This window comes from Arvicola amphibius, chromosome 11, assembly GCF_903992535.2.
Source record: "Arvicola amphibius chromosome 11, mArvAmp1.2, whole genome shotgun sequence".
Classification (NCBI taxonomy): Eukaryota; Metazoa; Chordata; class Mammalia; order Rodentia; family Cricetidae; genus Arvicola; species Arvicola amphibius.
The window spans coordinates 95,752,264-95,774,106 of NC_052057.2; the positions used below are offsets into that span (position 1 = coordinate 95,752,264).

Sequence of the window (21,843 nt, forward strand, 5' to 3'; positions counted from 1 at the left end):
ATTGTGTTTCTGATCTTGATTTAACTTTGGTAATTGATGTATATCAAGAAAATTATTCATTTCTTTTATATTTTCCAATTTTGTGGAGTACAGGTTTTTAAAGTGTGCCCTTACAATTCTTCAGTGTCTGTTGTTATGTCTACCTGTTCATTCTGGTTTTGTTATTTGATATTCTCTCAATGCCCTTTAGTTAATTTGGATAAATTCTTACTGATTTTCTTCTAAAACCAAATCTTTGTTCTTTGTTTCATTGATTCATTGTGGGGTTTTTTTGTTTCTATTTTATTGATTTCAGATCCAAGTTTTAATGTTTGTTCCTTTAATTGTACAGCAGAACTTCCTTAGACCATTTTCTGGATTCTTCTTACCTAAGCTGATTTCCATTCTTTTCTAATTCTAATCTCCCAAGCATAGGCTACATCCTGTCATTCATGTTTCATATAGGAATAACCAAATGGTAGTAATCTTTTAATTAACAACAGGGAACACTTAGTTCTTTTAGTTTTCTCTTATATTATTTACAAGTTCTTGCGGAGTTTGAATTAATCTTTATTTGCTTTTTTTGGAGGGCGGAAGAACAGGTCTCCCAGACTGGTCTCAAACTTGAATTCTCCTTGCCTCAACCTGCCAAATGTTTGGATTATAGACATGCACCTGGCCTCAAAGGAGTACTTGAGAAAGCTTGTCAACTTTTGACAAGTTGCTAAGTTACAAAAGAGTAAAATAAAATCTATTAAGAAATATGAACTTTAGCAGAAGTATTAGAACCTCATCAAATGTAAAATGACATTAAAATAAATGGAGGGCTATGTTGGTACGTGGAATATGGTTGGAAGGACAAATGACAACTATAACGGGAAAGATGGATTTTATACACCACTGCCTAATAAACTGTGGACGTAGCTTTTACAGTGATTAGATAATCTTAGCAATACTGCCTGGTGCCCTACCTCGAAAGGGTTCTACCATGAAAGACTAAATTCAAGAACTCAGGCTGTGATTAAAGGAGCTTTGGACCCTGGATGTGACTGCATTACCTGGGACACACATGTTCTACCACCTTGGAAAACCTAGACTATAAAGGTTAGCAGAAGCTCTTGCAAATAAGCCACTAGCCAGTCAAAACAGGTATGAGAAAACACCCTTTCAGTCCCCTTTATGTGAGTCTGCAGCTTCTCCACCTTTACTCAGCTTGTAATCCTCCTAGCAATCATTAATTCTGGTGATAACAAAATGAATATAATAAATACATGACTAGAACAAACTATAATTTGTATAGCTGGTTATAAACCCAGCCTTGTTTGTGCATCTTTGGTAAGATCTCTCTCTCTCTCTCTCTCTCTCTCTCTCTCTCTCTCTCTCTCTCTCTCTCTCTCTCTCTCTCTCTCTCTCTCTCTTTCTCTCCCCCTCCCTCCCTCCCTCCCTTCCTCCCTCCCTCCCTCACTCCTGGTTTGGGGAATGGAAGAATATATAGTTTAAGATTAAAGTTATATATTAACATAGGTTAAATAGCTGATTGCATGGGAAATCCAAGGCAAGGTAAGGTTTGTTACATTGTTCTCTTAAAGGCAGGTTAAAGTGAATACACAATAGGACAACATATTGAATACAAAGTCTTAGTAATCTTAAGATACATTATTAACTTGGTTGCAAGATCTAGAAAAAGTTCCCTCTACACACACACACACACACACACACACACACAGAGAGAGAGAGAGAGAGAGAGAGAGAGAGAGAGAGAGAGAGAGAGAGAGAGAGAGAGAGAGAGAGAGAATAAATGATGATAAATGGATGGATAGATAGATGATAGATAGATAGATAGATAGATAGATAGATAGATAGATAGATAGATAGATAGATAGATGTCCCTAGTACCCACCACCAAATATTCCTCTTACAACAGTGACTTGAGTGAGTTCAGAAACAGAGCCTAGTAGGGAATCTTTGAAAATTAAAAAAGGAACTGCCTTTCTACTCTTTGGAACAATCTTAGAGAGCCAGAAAACCTTCCAGGTGAACCCAGTACAATTAAGAGGCAGAGTGGCTGTTAGGGCCTACTCTCTGAGGGAAAAAATCCTATGGAGACATAGCCTGGTAGTTAGTAAAAGTGGAAGGCTTTGCAACAGTCAACCTTCAGCCTAAATTCTGGGTCACCTGGTACAATATGCAGGCTAAGAAGACCTCGAGAGTTCTTTTGTGTGCTATCTAAATAAATGCAGGCATTTTCCCTTCAGTATACTTCCACATCCTACTGCATCCATCCAGCACACCCCCAAACCCTGTATGCTTACATGTATCTCTGCACTTGTTTTTCCTACTAGGATTAGGAAACTGAAGATGATCAGGATGATACTTGCTCCATCTGACAACAGTAAGACATAAAGAGGGCCTCCTGAGCCCTGTCAAAAATTCATTATTCCCTAAATACTATAGTTTAATGAGTATTTAAATGGTGTTTAAATTTATTTGAGTGTTTACTTGAGATTATGTGAAATTTGAAGGAGGGTTACATGAAAATACTATATTATATTATATAAGAGTTTTATTAATTCGGTATCCATGGAGACCTGAAACCAAACCCCACAGATAGAGAGGGACACACACACACACACACACACATATATAAAATCTTAATGGACTCACCATTTTTTATAGTGTGTAACACATCTGGTTTTCATGTGATGATAACACCAGGTGTTGTAGTTAGCAGACTCATTCTGACACAAAGTCCTTTAAAGCCTGGGACTCTGTCTTCCTCAGCTTCCCCACCCCACCCAGCTGGATCATTCTAGCTTCTGCACAATGGAAGCTCAGTGATGATTATTAATTTAAATTACTGGACAGTTTTGTTGGAACTTCTCTCATAACACAGTCAACACAAAGGCTTCTGTGATACTCAGCGATATGGGGCTTTCACCTCAGCAGCAAGAAGGTCATCCCAGAGCAGCAGACCCCAGCTCGGAGTCCACTGGTCCATTAGTCCTTATACTGCCTCCACCTAGACAGTAATGGGCCCCACAAGCTGAAGGGGCTCAGCTGTCCCTACTTAAAGGCAGTCACAAGTCCAGGCCTCTGGAGCTTCTGATGATCTATAAATGGTTTTGGTTGTATTTTTTTATGAGCACCCCTCCCCCAACACACACACAGACTTGATTACTTTGTTAGAACATTACAACTCATGAAAACATCATGCTTAAATTTACTGCTTAATATAAAGAATATCTTAAATAAGAGATATTCTTATTTAAATAAGAGCCAGACTGTGGTGAGCCCACAAGTATTATACAGTAAATGTACAGCTGATGGCTCTACTGGACTATCCACGGGAAGTGTGTATGTACACATCCACTTGGAGGAGCCCATTTTTGCAGAGCTGCTGGGACACCTGACTCTGGATAAGTCACTGTCTGCTCTGTAAAAACATGTGAAATCATGGCATTTCTCCCTTCTATAGTATCCCAGCAGTGTATAAACTGACTTTTCCTGTAAGGCATCCAGATTCCTCCCCCCACACCATGAAGCCACGGTGTGAAAAGGATTCAGTCAAGTCCTTTGTTCTGGTAGCCGAAATCTACAATAGTCCCCCACAAAACTTTATTGACAGTGCTCACTGATGAGAAAGGAGCCTCATACAGGAGGCAATGTGTCTGCTCTAACAACAGACTCAGGAAGGTGGAATCTACTGGTCTGCTCTGACTTAACAGGCTACTATCACTCTGTATTTACCCTTTACCTGAGCCTTCTGCCCTTACCCTATGTCTGATGCCTTGTCCTTAGGCTTATACCCTTACCCTTACGCCTTATGCCCTTACCCTTACGCCTTATGCCCTTATGCTCATTTTCCCCTAAGGAATAAAGATACATTCAGGAGAAACGTGCCTAAGTCAGTCAGTTAGTTAGTTCTACCCCTCAGATCCCATTCACAAGCCAGTTTTCGCTTGTGGAAGAAGTCTCGTTCTGAACCCTGAGGGAGTCCTGTGACTGGTACTCATTAGCTCCTGATACCAGATGAACACACACACACACACACACACACACACTCACACACACGACAAGTATAATCTCAGCCCTGGCATCTTTGGAAACCCACCTCCCCAAGGAGGGTCAAGGAAGTCCACCAAACCTTGACCACTCCCACAGGCTATTTAAACTGCTCCCCAATCTAAACACGTGGTCCTGCCTCTTCCTCTTCGATGGTCTCATTGGCTTTCCGTTTCTCTCTCGGGTCCACCCAAAAGTGCAGACATCCAATTAAACCTGGATGTCTTTTCATTTGGTCTGATTTAGTCTGATAGGGATTATTTACATGGGAAGAGAGGCTTATTCTTAGGAATTATTCCTAACAACAAGGTCTAGAAAAACCATGAGAACAGGAACACCGACCCTGTGGAGTTGAAGTATACTACCTTCCTAACTCATGGATGTGTCCTCGTTCACCTCCCTTCTGGCCTCTACAGCTTCCATGAGCTCTGAACTCTGATCCGTGAGGTTTTTATGGAAGTTTATTGCATGTGCATGATTACTACTAGACTGTATGTATGGAGACCCCAACAAGGCCTGTCTAGACTCTACTCAGCCTCTCTGTGCAGGAGTCCCGCCTCCAGAATAAAGGTCTTTTAAAAAATTTATTTAGATTTTTATTTAGCTCTACATTTTTCTCTGCTTCCCTCCCTGCCTCTCCCCTCCCCTTCAACCCTCTCCCAAGGTCCCCATGCTCCCAATTTACTCAGGACATTTTGTCCTTTTCTGCTTCACATGTCAGTTAGATCTATGTATGTCTCTCCTAGGGTCTTCATTGTTGTCTAGGTTCTCTGGAATTGTGATTTATAGGCTGTTTTTTTTTATTTATGCTTAAAAACCATTTATGAGTGAGTACATGCGATAATCGTCTTTCTGTGTCTGGATTACCTCACTCAAAATGATGTTTTCTAGCTCCATCCATTTGCCTGCAAAATTCAAGATGTCATTATTTTTTTCTGCTGTGTAGTACTCCATTGTGTAAATGTACCACATTTTCCTTATCCATTCTTCGGTCAAGGGGCATTTAGGTTCTTTCCAGGTTCTGGCTATGACAAACAAAGCTGCTATGAACATAGTTGAGCACATGTCCTTGTGACACGATTGAGCATCCTTTGGATATATACCCAAAAGTGGTATTGCTGGCTCTTGAGGAAAGTTGTTTCCTAATTTTCTGAGAAATCACCACATTGACTTCCAAAGGGGTTGTACCAGCTTGCACTCCCACCATAAATGCAGGAGTGTTCCTTTTACCCCACAACCTCTGCAGCATAAGTTGTCATCAGTGTTTTTGATCTTGGCCATTCTTACAGGTATAAGATGGAATCTCAGAGCTGTTTTGATTTGCATTTCTCTGATGACTAAGGATGTTGAGCATTTCCTTAAGTGTTTTTCAGCCATTTTAGATTCCTCTGTTGAGAGTTCTCTGTTTAGGTCTGTACCCCACTTTTTATTGGATTATTTGTTGTTTTGATGACCAATTTCTTGAGTTCTGTATTTTGGAGATCAGACCTCTGTTTGATGTGGGGTTAGTGAAGATCTTTTCCCATTCTGTAGGCTGTTGTTTAGTCTTTTTGACCGTGTCCTTTGCTTTACAGATGCTTTTCAGTCTCAGGAGGTCCCATTTATTAATTGTTTCTCTCAGTGTCTCTGCTACTTGGGTTATGTATAGGAAATGGTCTCCTGTGTCAATGCGTTCAAGTGTACTTCCCCCTTTCTCATCTATGAGGTTCAGTGTGGCTGGCTAATAAAGAAGGTCTTATTACTTAGTCAGGGAATTTCTTTATGGAAAGCCCTGAAAAGTTTTTGCACCCCGATAAGCCTCTCCTCTGGGACAAAAATCCAAATCAGACCAAATTAGAAAAAGCTCAGGTTTATGGATACAAATGTTCCCAGATACTTTCCATCGCCCCAGAGAGGAAAGAAAGACTGGAATTCTACATGTTTATTTTCTGGGGGGCAGTTTAAATAAATAGCCTGTGGGAGTGGTTTTGAGCATCTCTGGGGAAGGGTCACCATTTGGAGGGCTTTCTCAGGGGCAGAGTCTGGACTGAGGCAACTCCCAGGGGAGGGGGCTTGGATGGATCTTCCATCCAAACATTCCAGACTCTTTGGATATATGGATGCCAGGGTTTGGGGTGAGGCCTTTACCCAAACAAGCCCTAAGATCAAAAGGTAGTAGATGAGTAGAGTTTCACGACCTGTATTAGAGAAGATACACGCTGATATTGTGGCCTGCCTCAGGGAGGGAGCCAGGAGCCATAGGTAAAAGCACAGACACAGACACATGACAGTCTGACAGAAACTGTAGGTGAAAAGCCTCGGTTACCCCAAGACAAGGTGTTGACTGTGGGACATAATCAGGGCAGCACTTTTGAAGGATTAATGTATGGATTCCTTTAGAGATATTTGTTTTGTTGTTTCTAGAAAGCTGAATCACTTGAATCTTTTTTCTACTTTACTTTCTTTCTTTTCTTTCTTTCTTTCTTTCTTTCTTTCTTTCTTTCGTCTTCGTCTTCTCCTTCTCCTCTTCCTCCTCCTCCTGCTCCTGTTCTTCCTCCTCTTCCTCCTCCTTCCGTTTTTTTTTAGTGTGTGTGTGTGTGTGTGTGTGTGTGAGAGAGAGAGAGAGAGAGAGAGAGAGAGAGAGAGAGAGAGAGAGAGAGTTAGGATTTCATGGAGCTCAGGTTAGCCTCATATTCATTATATAACTGAGCATGGCTGTGAACTTCTGATTATCTGTCTCCATCTCCTGAGTGTGTGCCATTATGCCTGGTTTTATGTGGTGCTAGGGACCAAACTCAGCGCCTCATGCATACTGGGCAAATAGCTGAGTTATAGTCCTAGCCCTTTTTGTGGCAGGAGGCACCTTGAGTCAAGGCCTTACTATATAGCTCAGGCTTCCCTCCAACCAGATATCCTCCTGCCTCAGCTAAGATTACAAGTGTGCACCACCACTTCACCACTGTCTGTCTATTATATCCCATTTTTGTTTACTTTTTATTTATTTTGAGACAGGGTCTCATGTATCCCAGAGTAGTTTTAAACTCAATATGTAGGTGAAAAGGCCCTTGAATAGAATTCTGATCTTTTGGCATTTCTCAACTGCTGGAATTCAGGCTTCCATCAGAACTGGGGCTCAGACAGAGAGCTTCTTTTTTAACTTTATTTTTATGTGAATTAGTGTTAAGGTATCAAATCCCCGGAACTGGGGCTACAGAGAGTTGTAAACTGCCATGTGGGTGCTGGGAATTGAACCTGGGTCCTCTGGAGGAACAGGCAGTGTCCTTAACCTCTGAGCCATCTCCCCAGCCCCAAGAGAGCTTCTTACCTTAGGTGTGCACGCTACTAACCAAGATGCATTTCCAGCACCTAAAATTGTCTCACAACAGATATCCTCAGCAAGACGGTGTGAGGAGCCTGGGAAGTGTTCACTAGCTCGCATCTTGTGGGCTAGCCTGTGAGGGACAGGCTTCTGACCGTTCCTCTCCTTTCTCTTTCAGAAGAAAGAGTTTTGATGGCCAACAATAGAAAATTCAACTCTCTGTTTCACTATCCGGTAAGTCTCCTGTCCCTGAGTATTTCAGAAGTGGTTAGTGTTCCATGCATTCTCCTTTTGAGAGGAAGACAAAGTTCATTGTTGATGCAGAAACTACAGCTTAAATCCCAACTTCAGCCCCTCTGTAATGAATGGCACAATGAAAGCTCAGAAGCCAAAATTAAGCCAGGAGAATATGTCTCAGATTTGATATTTATGTGTGACCCCCAGAAAGAACTGTTCTAGCTTTCCACACAAATACTTAGACAGCGGTGACGAAGCATGCGTGTTGGCTCCATTTGCTCCCCAGCAGTGTTGTTTCCCACTTTATATTAGTCAGCCTCCCGCTGGAGAACATTTAAAACGCTTCCGGTATGTTTCTATAATAAATGGTCCTGGGTGAACGCCATTCTGCGCATCAGTTGGCACATGTGTGTTTGTGTATATTATGAGCTTTCTGGAAGTGAGTTGTCTAGTCCTAAAGGAAAAAAACAAAAAACAAAAAAGTGACACATTTTCCAGCTTGCTTTCTGAAAGGATTGCATCCATTTATATGTCTACCTGCCGTAGAAAACCACCCGCTTCAGATTCTTGCCAAACCAATTTTGATTGTTGTTGTTGCTTTTCTGAGCTAGGGGTCTCTTTTGTGGCCTCAAATTTGCTAGCTTTCTACCACACCCTGGGATTGCAGCCTTGCAGTTTTTAGGCCTGGGTTAAGCTATTTATTATCAATCTCTTCCATCTTTGCCAGCTCTTAGATGAAAAATGATATTTGCTATCAATTCTTTTAAATTTTTAGTGAAATTAATCATCTTTTTGTTAATTAGGCTTTTGCATTTTTAAAAAAACTATGTGTTAATGATTTTGCCCAGTTTTCTATTTGATTTTTCATTTATTTATTTATGAAGTAATTTATAACATAGCAAATATATTATAAAATCATGCTTCAGCGCCCATCTTTGCTCACATCTACCCCCTTATAGGAGCCACTATGGTTAGTTTCTCATGTATTCATTGGTACCTTTTGTGTACATAAAGGAAATATGAGTATACTCTCTTTTATGTATTTTTACACTCTCTAGACCTTAATACTTTTCAGAGTCCTAATTTTATAATAGCTTTTCTATTTTTCTTTTTTCAGTTATATAGAGTTTTCTCTTTAGATTTGGCTTAAAATGACCCTTTGGGTAATTTTCAGTATTAGTCACAAACAATGCTTTTATTTTCCTTCTTTTGGCTTAGATTTTGAAAGAACGTCTTGCTATGTAATCCAGGCTGGCCTTGAACTCAAAATCCTCCTCCCTCAGCCTACCAGGTGCTAGAATTACAGGCATGTTACACCACATCCACTTCAAACAGTGCTCTTACATACTATTTCCTACATCTATAGCTACACACACACACACACACACACACACACACAATCATGTGTACATTTAACTCTAAGTATATGAAAAATACATAGCCATATATGCTTGTGGTTCCTGCAGGATATTAATTTATGGCTTCTGAGTTAGAGGTTCTGGATAATAACCATGCTTACAGTGTGGCACTGGGAGCAGACTTTGCCTTTCTCTGTATGGAAAACAAAGCAGTAAGATACAGGAAAACAAGCTGTAGATATCAGACGACCTTAGTTTGATTCTAACTGTGCCCCTTACTCACCTTGAGACATTGTACGGGTGTTTAATTTCTCTGATATTTAGTTCATTCATCTATAAATGAATATGGCATCATTCACCATATATGATGGATATGAGAGTTAAATACAATTACACAAATGTTAGTTTTCTTTCTCTATAGTTGTTATCCTGTCTCATTTACTTCTGTACCCATAGTTCTTGGTACATGTTTACTATATAGTCTAAATTCAATAATTATATCCTGAATATTGAGGGAACAAGCAGGTCAGCCAGTTTTGAACTCACTTTCTGGTTCTTCTACTTGTGTTTGCCTTTTGTTGTTATTGTTGTTTGTATTTTACCTACAGGACAATTCCATCAAGACCTCAAAATATAGTTTGTTTAACTTCCTGCCCATAAACCTGTTTGAACAGTTCCAGAGACTCGCCAATGCTTATTTCCTTATTTTGCTGTTCCTACAGGTATGGCCTGCTAAGACATTTTCCAGGGTTTTCTTGTCTTCTCTGGGGGTCAGGCTGTATAATCAGTACCTAGACTGGAAGATAGCCTCTTTATTTTGACATTGACAAATGGATGGCTGGGGTCTTTAACCAGTTCCCTAGTGTAGCAGAAGTCAGAAGTCATCAGTGTGAAGCAAGTCTCTGTATGAAGGAGACAAACTCTGGAGTCCCATGGAGAGGGAGCTCCTTCATCATGACTGTATAGCCACGGTTCGGCTTGATCATAAGAAACCAGAGTCTTTACCCCAGCTCTGGCTACAGTCCTGTTCCTCTCTCTCATGCCAGCCTCTGTGATAGGAAGTTGACTCATACCAAGGGAGAAGAATGGTACAGAATGTAAGAGAGCCAGCCCAGGGAAAGGAATCCATGTAGGGTACTCCCATGTTGAGAGAAGGGGACAGATCATCTCACCCTCCCTTGTACTGAAAATGTGGGTGAGTGCATAGTTTTCCCATGCCCACTGTTTTCAGATTGTTTTAGTTTTATGCATGTGTATAGGTGTTTGCCCACATGTATGTTCATGTGCCACATGTATGCCTGTTACTTATAGAAGAGGGCATCAGAAACCCTAGAATTGGACTTCTAGACTGATGGTGCTGGAAATTGAACCTGAGTCCTCTGGAAGAGCATCCAGTACTTTTGACCACAGATCCCTAGCCTTGCCATGTAAACTCTACACACTCTGCCTTCCAATACCCTTCATTATTGGAGAAGAATGACTCTCTGCCATTAGGACTAAGGCAGAGACATTCACAACATGGAAATGGCAACTTGCATCCTCTTCTTCCTCTTTTGGGAAGTGTTTAAGTGGATTTGGGGATGCAGGGAGGTTAGAATGGTGAAGACTAGCTATGACCTTTGGGTCTATAGTAATAAACCCAGAGAGGTGAAAATGATGGTGGGGGCAAGAAATTTGGGGGAGTATGTTATTCTTTAGGATTCTGACCTGAGATCCCTCTATTTTCTTCTCAAAGTTGATTCCTCAGATCTCCTCCCTGGCATGGTATACAACTGTGATACCCCTGGTCGTGGTGCTAGCCATAACAGGAGTGAAAGATGCCATCGATGATGTGGTGAAGTAGCTTCTGGGCTTCCTTCACTAGACCTAGGAATTGGGCTGTGGGCTGAAAGACTTCCCAGAGCTACATCGTGCCGAGAAATGCTAAATAGAAATATGTTTCTCATACTTATTCCCTTATCTACCCCAGATAGATGTCCACAAGCCCGTGACTCTGCTTGGTCTCTGCTTGGCCAGAAAGGGGCAGTGCAAGGCTTTTCTCTGCCCCACCACTTTTAGCCTTTCCTCCAGGCTTTCTTCCCTCCCTTCTCAGTAGCCCCACCCTTGGTCCCTTTAGCTTCGTCTGGCTTTGCTTCTCCCACTTCATATCCCCTTCCCCTTTCCCTCTGTCCCCATTCCTTCTTTTTCTTGCTCCTCCCTTCTTCTCTCCCTCCACATTCCCCTTCTCTCCAGTATTCTTTTTTTTTCCTTTCCAAATGCTACTTGTGTTTGGCATATACAGCTAGGAGCTTTTTGGTTTTAGAAAGCCCTATGGTGTGATCAAAAACCCCCTCTTTTCCTGGCCTTGGAATGAGAAACTGACCTGGGGGCAGGTTGGGAAGCTGTCCTTGCAGTGTCTTAAAAGAGGCCTGATTTTGGTCAAGACAGATTATGGAGTGACGTTTAAGAGTATGGCATTTCCTACTTTTTTTTTAACTCTGTAAAATACAGGCTTAGCACGTGTAGTGCTAAATTTTAACCACAACCCAGATAAACAAACTGAGCTATATAAACTCATTTTATCTCAGAACCACATACATACCCCTGGTACCATCTCATTCTAGCAAGAGCTGAAAACTCAACATGCCAACGTAGAGCAGTCCAGCTCCGTCTGGTTCAGAACTCAGTCTCTTTAGAATAAATGCTAGGGGAACTTTGAATCGTAGAAAACTGAGTGTTCTGCCTGCCCCTTCCTAGCCCTGTGCTTCTGCAGGGATGGACTCGCCTTGGAAGGAAGCGGTTCCTGTGAGTCCTGTCACTGGGGCAAGTGCTGTATTTGTTCTCCTGCTACCTGCCGGTCTGACTATTGACCTCTTCACTCCCCACATCTGCTGAAGATGCTTCTGTGTGTCCCCGTAGTTCTTTGTGCAGCTCTTGGGATTCCCTAGTGCTGTCAGGCATGTGCCTGTCCTCTTAGCTTTTGACAGAGTTATCCTGGACTTTAGGAATTTTTATATTTAGCACAAAGATTGTGTGTTGCTGGTGACTTTTCTCTTTCCCGCCTGGTCACTGCAGCTGCTTATAAAATAATCACTAAGAGGCTTAATATTAATTATAATTGTTTGGCCAATGGTTCAGACTTCTTATTGGCTAGCTCTACATATAAATTAACCCATTTCTAATAATCTGTGTATTGCCACATACCTTGTGGCTTAACAGAAATGCTCTGGTATCTTACTCCTCCAGAAGCTATTGTCATCTTCCTGACTCTGCCTTCTTTCTTGCTGTCTCCCTGCTTGGATTTCCTGCCTCACTATCTGTTGCCCTGTCATAGGCCAAAGGGGCTTCTTTATTAACCAATGGTAATAAAACATTCGCAACATACAGAGAGAGGGGCATCCCACATCAATTGTGTCTTTTTCACAATTCTTTATACTTTCCTTCTGTTTATACTTTCCTTCCAAGCTTCCATGGAGCCTGGTTTTAATGGTAGGAGGGCTTTGGGATATGGGAGAGGGAAATCACATACAAGAACCACATTTCCAAACTTTTAAATTGTACATGCAGTTTTCTATATGTCTATTTCCTGAACATTCTCTGTGTGGTTTTAGAAAAGACACCAAAGTGACAAGCAAGTCAACAACCGCTCTGTTTTGGTGCTGGTGAATGGCAGGTATGTTCTCTTAGGAAAGCAGTTTAGGTAGGACCAGTCCAGGGAGAGGTCAGCATTGCTAAAATTTGATGCGGTCGTACTTTAGAAAGGTAATTTAGGACAGTAAAAAGAGCCTCATGTTAAACTTTAAAATAATCTGTTTCTATTTCATTGAATTTTTTTGAGGCGCTGTGGATCAAATCCAAGAGACCTCGGGTGTGCTAGGAAAGTGCTCTAAGAATTCACCTATAGATGTGGTCTAGAATACCTGAACCAATTCACCTATAGATGTGGTCTAGCATACCCGAACCAATTCACCTATAGATGTGGTCTAGCATACCCGAACCAATTCACCTATAGATGTGGTCTAGAATACCCGAACCAATTCACCTATAGATGTGGTCTAGAATACCCGAACCAATTCACCTATAGATGTGGTCTAGCATACCTGAACCTGCCGTATTAATTGAGATGCCTCTGGGCTTCGTTTCTATAAAATGGAATTAATATTCTCTGTCTTAGAAGATGCCTGAGAAAATAAAAAGGAAATAATATATCAAAGGAATTGACAAAGTCACAGCATGAAATTAATATGCTGGCAATTGTGATCAGAGCGATTGGCCTCTAGACATTTGCCTCTAGGACATAAAGACCTCCAGCGTGGTTTGCTGGTGAGTCCACTGCAGCTGTTTGGTTGGCGGTCAGTGCAGTCTGACAGACCGAAGACAGTGTCTGTGCCGACTCCACGGCTGTGCTATTTGGCAGTAGGACTGGAATGAGGCAGACATGTTCCTGCAAAAGGCAAAATGTGAAAACCTGTTCGAAGAGGTATGACAAGCTACATAGAGTCGCATCTTACAAACGGGATTAAGGAACACATTCGGGGGTGACATCTGTACCAGGTGTTAAAGACCAGTGTGAGCAGAACATGAGGAGAGAAAACACAAACCTGGCGGAGTCAAGATTGAAGCCCAGCCTTTCTTTCCCACTGTGGCTTCGATGAGTTCTAAGCACCTGTAACTTTGTCAAGTCACAGGTATCCAAGCTTTGGGGCTCTGACACATCTGTTATTGTGTTGCTGACCTTAATCAGAGTGGATTGTTTCCTCCGTGATTCAAATGACCCAAAGTTCTGGAGATATCAAATAGGTGATTTACTATATATAAAAAAAGGTAAAGGAATGACATGGCTTTAAAAAGACAGACCTGTGTGTATTAGAAACTGACCAAACTGGGAGTTACTGACCAAATAAATTTAGTCAGATGAACTCCTTCAAATAGCTCAAGTACTTAGGCTGTACAAGATTTTTAGAGAAGAATTTGTCCCAGAGTTTAGGAGTTATCCAGAAGCCCTGGTTAAACTTTGTAACCAGCAGTGTCTGCTTAGTTTAGAACATACAGGGAAAGCTCATCATGAAATAGCTTCTTTCAAGAAAGCAACTGGAAAGCCGGGCGGTGGTGGCGCACGCCTTTAATCCCAGCACTCGGGAGGCAGAGGCAGGGGATCTCTGTGAGTTCGAGGCCAGCCTGGTCTACAAGAGCTAGTTCCAGGACAGGCTCCAAAAAAGCTACAGAGAAACCCTGTCTCGAAAAACCAAAAAAAGAAAAAGAAAAAAGAAAGCAACTGGAAGGAAAGCTTGAAGATGTGGATCCGTGGCCCGTGGCCCGTGGCCCGTGGCCCGTGGCCCGTGGCCAGTGTGCGAGAGGCAGCCTCTGGCTAGCAAGCTGTGACTTTTGTTTTGTTGGTTTGGGGTGTTTTTGTTTTTTCAGACAGGGTTTCACTCCATAGTAATCTGTTCTAGAATTCACTCTGTAACCCAAACTGGCTCCAATCCATGGCAATCCTCCTGCCTCAGCCTCCCAAGTGCTGGGATTACAGGTGTGAGCCACCACACCCTGCTCTTTTGCCACAGCCCAACAAATGAACTGACTTTACAATGAGTGGCTTATTTTAGGCCATCTTTTCACTAATGGTGTTGTCCTTTGAAGATATTGACTTCAGGAGAGGCTCTTAGTCCCAGTCCACAACCTCTCACTTTAGAAGGAGAAACTGAAAGTCAGGGTAAGAGGTTATTAAAATGACAGTCCCTCCCCTGTCCAGAGCAAGAGCAACATCAGAGCATGCTTACTGTCCTGGACGTCATCCTTCTGTTTCCTGCCTCTTTTACTTCGAGGACAGTCTTGCTTTTGAAAGAGTGCTGGCTTTGTCTTATCTAGTGTTTCTAAATATTTGCAGTGTGAAAGGTACAGGATGTTAAAGAACTCTGGAAGGTACCATTCAGTGGGGCTGTCTTCTTCTCTGTCTAATCTGGGCTCCATTTTTATTAAAATATCCAGGAATGCATTTGTAATAATTTGACAGCTCCTTATAAAATAAAATATAAACTTCAAAGTCTCCAGTAGAAGGGGGAATCTTACAACCCTGCTTTTCCTTCCTGTCTCTTTGGTGAAAATCCTGCTTAGAGAACCCCTGAAGGTAAATGTCAAACCAAGATGAAATTTTCATTCGTCTTTTTCCACAGCTATTGCTACTCTTCAGTGCTACCAGAAAATCCTTAAAACAAAGAGTGAATTTATAGTAAATTCTTTTTAAATAAAATAAGCATAGATGTGGTCTTTCCAGGAATAGCTATGTCTTCATTAGTCTGGTAAAGCAGTGTTGCCTGTGAGAAGCTGCACTGAGAAATGAACTGGAGAGTGGCTGTGCCCTCTCTTCCCCTCTCTTCATGTACTTGGCACAATAGGATTCTTCAAAGGGGCTGGCCATGTTTCCACAGTGTGCGTGTATGCATACATCTAAGCCCTTTACCAGAGAGAGAGAGAGAAAAAAAAAGAGGAGAGACAGAGAATATGGTATTGTTGCTGAATCTGCTCCCTTTTCTAAGAAATGAGGATTTGAAGGGTCAAAGGTGACCCAATGGGAGAACAAAATAAAATCAGTGAAGCTACATGGCAGGATGCGTTTTAATAACAGCACGAGCCGCATCTATACGCGTCCTCTAAGGGGTGCCATTGAGTGAAGAGTGAAGAATTTACTGCTTAACTTTGTTTTTTGAGACAGGGTCTCACTCTATAACCCTGGCTGGCCTGGAACTCAATATGTGGGCAGGCTGGCCCCCAACCCACCCACATACTCCTGCCTCTGCCTCCCAGGTGGTGGGATTAAAAAAAATCTTACTCTATAACTTTGAAGTCTATGTGTTGTAGGGGATTCTATGAATTGATTTTCCTAGAAAAGGGTTTTTATCCTATTTTTTCTTTTGATTTTGTTTTTGTTGTTGGGTTGGTTGGTTTTTTTGTTTTTGTTTTTTGTTTTTTTTTTTATGTTTTTCAAGACAGGTTTTCTCTGTTTGTAGCTCTGTCCTAGAATTTGCTTTGTAGACCAGGCTGGCCTTGAACTCACAGAGATCCACCTGCCTCTGCCTACCAAGTGCTGGGATTAAAGGCGTGTGCCACCACCACCTGGCTTCTAGGAAAGTTTTAAAAATATAGTGGCTATCTCTGAAGAACAAAGCTAAATACTGGGGAAAGAGACTTGTCAAAAGAAACAGAGCTTGTTCTTGACTGCCCAGAGGATGCAACCAAAACCAGTTGGCCCTCCTGAGACATACCTTCATCTATCTTGGCCTTTCCTGTTTCTTTTGCTTTGTTTTGTCTCATTGTCAAAGCAGAAGGTTGGGGGAACTCACAAGGCCCATTTTCTTACAGGGTTGAGGAGCACAAATGGATGAATGTTCACGTGGGAGACATAATAAAACTACAAAATAATCACCCTGTTACCGTGAGTATCTCCTCTCTCCTTGAACTGAGATCAAGGATCCCTGTAGCATTGTTGCCTACACCCCTCTGGGCTATCTCCAGCTGCCTTGCTTTGCAGTGAAGTCACTAGCTCCTCTGCCAGGAAGCTTGTTGTCCGTCTCTCATCATAGTTTCAGGTAGAATGGAGCAGCTTTGAGAGAAGGGCATGGTAGCAGCAATGGGCCACAGATAATGAGAGCAGCCAAGAGTCCAGAAAGTTCTTAGAGTGGACATCTAACTGTAAGGCTAGGGGCCAGCCTCCTGTGCCTCTTCTCTGGCTTTTCTGATTACAGGCAGATGTACTGTTACTTTCTAGCAGTGAGCCATATGGTCTGACATACATTGAAACAGCAGACCTGGATGGGTAAGTGTTTTCTCCTGATACTGCATTAAGAAAATTTAGCCACTTAGAGGGCAAATATGATGAAGGGAGCTAATTTTATTCTCAGTTGAAAGTAGTAGTTTATGTCTGAAAACTAAAGCTATCCAAGTGAGAAGAGACAAGAAACCACAGCCTTGGAACCTTCAAGTCTAAATCTGACCCTGGGCAGCAAGAATGAGCATTCATCGAATACAGGACTGGGAAAATAAACTCCAAATTCTCTAAACTGGGATCAGTCTGCCCTCCCTGTCTTTGAGTTCCATGCCTTGTCTTTAAGAACTACAGAATGAAAATATTTGAAAAAAAAGATTTCTCTGTACTGAATAAGCACAGATTATTTTTCTCATTGGTGTTCCCTAAAAATAAGATAGAACACATATTTACATAGCATTTACATTGTATGAAGAGAGTATTTATTGGTTATATGCAAATGCTGTAGCATTTTATAAAAGGTAGCTGAGCATTGATGGACTTAGGTGTTCACGTAGGGTCCTGGAGCCAATTGCCTGAAGGCAGTGAGGGACAGCTATGTTCCATGATACTGACTAGCATGAAAGAGAATCATAGGATTGCAAAATTTCAGAATGGGGTTACAATGTTTCTAGGAGGAAATTTGAAGGAGGAAGTAATTCTGCTCTAAAAAGAATTCAAAGTGAACTGTTACTTCCTCACAGAAGCTAAGGCTTCACTTGGGAAAATGGAGGCCATTTCAGAGACTTGTCTCATGGCGTTTTACAGCAGTATGCATTCTAGCCTGCAACAGCCATTCTTGGTTGTCAACTTGGCAACATCTGGAATGAATTAAAACCCAAGCAGCTGGGTACACCCATGAGGGAGAGGGATTTTTCTTATTAAATGATTTGAGGAAGGAAGGTAGACCTTTAATCTGAACCACACCTGGAAGCACACTACATAAAGGACATGAAAGAAGGAATTGTTCACCCTTTGTCTGCTTACCCTTGCTCCCGGTTCGTGGGTATTAGAGGCTACTCCTTTGGGATTCCAGTGTATACTGAAGACCAGCTGATACAGCCAGTTTTGTGGACTGAACAGCTACTAGTTTCTTGGACTTTTTCTTGGGAGACAACCAGTGTTGGATTAGCTGGACCACAGCCTGTAAGCCACCATAAGAAATCCCCTTTTCATATATACATGGATTCATTCTGTCAGGTCTGTCCCTCTAAAGAACCAGAGTAATACAGATTTTGGTACCAGAAATGTTTTTAGAGCAGCGGCTCACAATCTTCCTAACACTGTGGCCCTTAATACAGTTCTTCATGCTGTGGTGACCCCAACCATAAAATTGTTTTCATTGCTACTTTAAGATGTAAATATCTGTATTTTCCAATGGTGTTTGGTGACCCTGTGAAAGGGTTGTGGAATCCCCAAAGGGGTCATGACCCACAGGTTGAGAACCACTATTTTAGAGTAAAGAAGTATAAGCTTCTGGACTACGCTTTCCGACTTGCTGACATCTATAGTTACTGAAGACTCCCCGGTAGTAATGGAGCATCTTGAAAGCTATGGTTAGAAATATTTGAAAAGTTTACTGTGTGGAATAAAGAATTTAGTGACTCTCTATATAAAACTTTTTGACAATTTGTGAAAAAATAAGGAAAATGATGCTACTGGTTGTATCCAGCATTTCTGAATCAATTGACGACAGATAAGAATGCATTTATGGATAAAATTAAGCAACTTCTAGTGCCTCAAGAAACAGTGGCAAAGGGAAAGGACAAGCCCAGTAAAACTATTGACTGGCTCCAGATGTGTCTAAAGGTTTCCACGTGTGCCCTGGAAGAGAATCTTCTCTCTAGTAGCCAGAGAGCTCAAGTTGCAGAAAACCAGACCTAAGCCCCCATTATTAGGTTGAATGAATTATAACAAAAATTTAAATCCCAACCTCAGAGGGTGCCAATGGTTAAAGTGGGGGGAGACTTATTGGTAAGTTGGGATCCTTGGACTTGGGATGAGATGTGTGGGTGGACCCTGCTGAGGCTGTAGACTTTGAGCTCTCAGATTCTCACCCAAGGAAGTGGTCTATCCACCCTTAGCAGAGGAAGCATCTTCTGAGGAAAGCAATGCTTCGCTGCTGCCAAGCCAAAAGTAACCTTTCTGAAGGAGACTCCAGCAAGAGAATACCAATATCCCTCAGGGCCCTCTAATAGTCTCTAGATCCACAACCAGACTTAATTTCAAGTTGAAATCTGGGAAATATGTATGAGAGCAGATTTTTAAGGGTATAGGATAACAGGGAAAGAATATAAAACTAGATCAGGCTGAGGCTATTGATATGGGTCCTCAGACTGAAGACTCTGTTTAATATGGAAGCTTGCACAATAAAAATAAAGGTGTCAAATGGTTGGCTGAAGCATTTACAAAAAGATTGCGTACTGAAAAGGAGTTGAAGATGCCAGATTTCCTTTGACTTAGTGTTGACGAAAGGATTTTAAGGCTCAAGGAGATTCCAGTGCTGGAGTAGCTGTGCCGTGCAAGTCTAGTCCTCCACGGTGGGAAGGCCCAGAAGACATGCCCTTTATGAATCCTGTAAGACGCTATCTACAAAAAAATCCACAGCTCTCGGCTTAAAGGGAATAAGCCGTACCCTGGATTCACAAAGTTTTTTTATAATTTTACAGAATAAAGAAAGCCATAAATCAAAGCAACTTTAAATATATTGGTGGAGCTAGGCATGGTGGCATATTTAATAACACTGAGGAGGCAGAGGTAGGCAGAGCTCTGTGAGTTTGAGACCAACCTGGTCTTTATACTGAGTTCCAAGACATCCAGGGCTATGTAGAGAGATCTTGTCTCAAAAACTCTTGAGACAATAGAATAGCTCCTCCACTTTATTGTGCCTGCCTCTGTGGGGTACCCACCAATGTATTTTATTTCATTTGACATTCTTAGCTGTTGGACTGGCGGAAGCTAGTGTTCTCTAAGTCAATAGCTTCAAAGAGGCTTTTAATCATGCTCACAAGTGTTAGCTGATGAGGAGTGGGGCAAGACATGACTGTTCCAGAAGCTAAAACTAGCCCAAGATAAATTAACTAGCCCCAGAACTTACAAAATCCAGTCTCTCCACAGCAATGAAATTCCATTTGTTCTATCAGACTCTGCAGACATAGAAACTCCTTCTAGAAATTTTTTTGTTCACAGCCAGACACAGCTTCCATTCAGGAGTTTTCATTCACAGTGCAAAATGGTGAGAGTGGCAGCAACACATTTGAAGAGTTTCCCTTGTGCCAGACCTTAGGCTGCTGCTCAGTTGGATGAATTAAATGCCATGGGTTTATTTGGGCCTCAGCGTAGCAGGGCCCAGGTGTCAGCACTGAATCACCAAAGGCAAAGTGATAACAGTTACTGAAATGGGCAAGAGAAGCAAAAAAATATCTACAGTAGCCTGACCCATAATGGGCAGCACAGGCAAAGTGATTTTTTATGGTGGTAAGACTCATGAACTCATGGTACAAGATAATCAATCATGGTGATTCTAGGCATGAGAGATAAGGAGCCAACTGCATTTTTGTTTGATCTGTATAAGCAGAAAAAATTTTAAACAAATGAAAAAAAGGCTATATTAGATCATGGCAAGAGAAAATCTCAGCCAATGAACTAATTTCCAGATTTGAGCCAGTTTGCAGACCCAGAATCCTACATCGAGAATTAACTATAACCCAAGCAGCTGGATACACGGGCGACGCATTTTTCTTAACTAAATTTTTTTGAAGTGTGAAGACCTACCTTTAATCCAGATCTTTTGAGGTAGGAAGATCCACCTTTAATCTGAACCACACCTGGTGGCAGCCTACATAAAGGATGTGGAAGAAGGAACTGCTCACCCTTTTCCTGCTTACCCTCATTCTCAATTCACTAGTATTCGCGCTCACTTATTTGGGATTCCAGTGTATACTGAAGATCAACCCAGTCAGCTGCTGCTCTTGACTCGTGGACTTTCCACTGGGAAACAGCCATTGTTGGACTAGCTGGACTATAGTCTGTAGGTCACTCTAATAAATTGGCTTCATATATAGATATAGATAGATAGATAGATAGATAGATAGATAGATAGATAGATAGATACACACACACACACACATAGTCAACCAGTTCTAGTGCTCTAAAGAGCCCTGACTAATCCCCAAAACCAAAAGCTTTTGAAGTCTATAGTTGTTACTATCTCTGTGCGTTCTTGTGTCCAAAAATGGTTAACTGTGATCTTTTCATAGACCCTGTAAATATTTTTTAACCCAGAACCGTGTTTCCTCCAAGGTGTGAGCAAGTTCTCACCAGAACCTGCTCCATCTTCCTGAAGGGAGCAGATGCTTGCCACCTCCAGGTTACTCCCTAACATTCTTAATGTCTACTTCTCCTGTGTTGGTTAAAGTAGTGGTAGTATGTTGTGCAGGGTGACAGGGAGTGAGTGGGTTCCTTACAGTTACCGCTCCTCCATACTACCATGAGAACCAGTGTAACTAGTGTGAGGCGCTCTCTTCAAACCCTTAGCCTGTACTCTGCTGGCAACATTTATGTTCTAAAACCCAGCGAAGTAGCACAAGTTGGTCCCATGCTATTGTTGTGTTTATGCCTCATGCATTTGATGAACCTTTACTCTAGTGAAACCAACCTGAAAGTGAAGCAGGCCATTTCAGTTACCTGTGACATGGAGGATAACCTGCAGCTGCTGTCTGCCTTTGATGGTGAGTCGGGAAATGAGTGGGCTGCCCACCCAAACTTTCATCATTAGAGGACTAGCTAAATAAAGAATGGTACATCCATGCAGGAATTCTATACAGCTCATTTTAAGCAATATGCCAGGTGATAGATAGTCCTTGACATGGAAGAAAACTTACACAACATAATAGGAAAAACATATAGATTACAAAAGCCAGCATGTACACATAATAAACATATTTGGGATGGGACTGGAGAGATGGCTCAGCCCTTCCAGAAGTCCTAAGTTCAATTCCCCCGCAACCACATGGTGTCTCACAACCATCCATAATGAGATCTGGTGCCCTCTTCTGGCATGAAGGCATACATGCAGGCAGAACACTATACATAATAAATAAACCTTAAAAACAAACAAACAAAAGATG

General features: G+C 41.8%; 1 protein-coding gene across 1 annotated transcript in view; it reads left to right on the forward strand.

The window, feature by feature from the left end:
• LOC119826289 (phospholipid-transporting ATPase FetA) overlaps positions 1-21,843 on the forward strand; it is an 88,149-nt gene that overhangs the window by 21,634 nt on the left and 44,672 nt on the right. Inside the window, exons 3-9 of the mRNA XM_038347492.1 lie at positions 7,518-7,573; positions 9,543-9,656; positions 10,670-10,768; positions 12,525-12,586; positions 16,273-16,345; positions 16,656-16,726; positions 21,362-21,444. Of these exons, the coding sequence (XP_038203420.1) occupies positions 7,518-7,573; positions 9,543-9,656; positions 10,670-10,768; positions 12,525-12,586; positions 16,273-16,345; positions 16,656-16,726; positions 21,362-21,444 (558 nt within the window). The remainder of the gene's footprint in view (positions 1-7,517; positions 7,574-9,542; positions 9,657-10,669; positions 10,769-12,524; positions 12,587-16,272; positions 16,346-16,655; positions 16,727-21,361; positions 21,445-21,843) is intronic.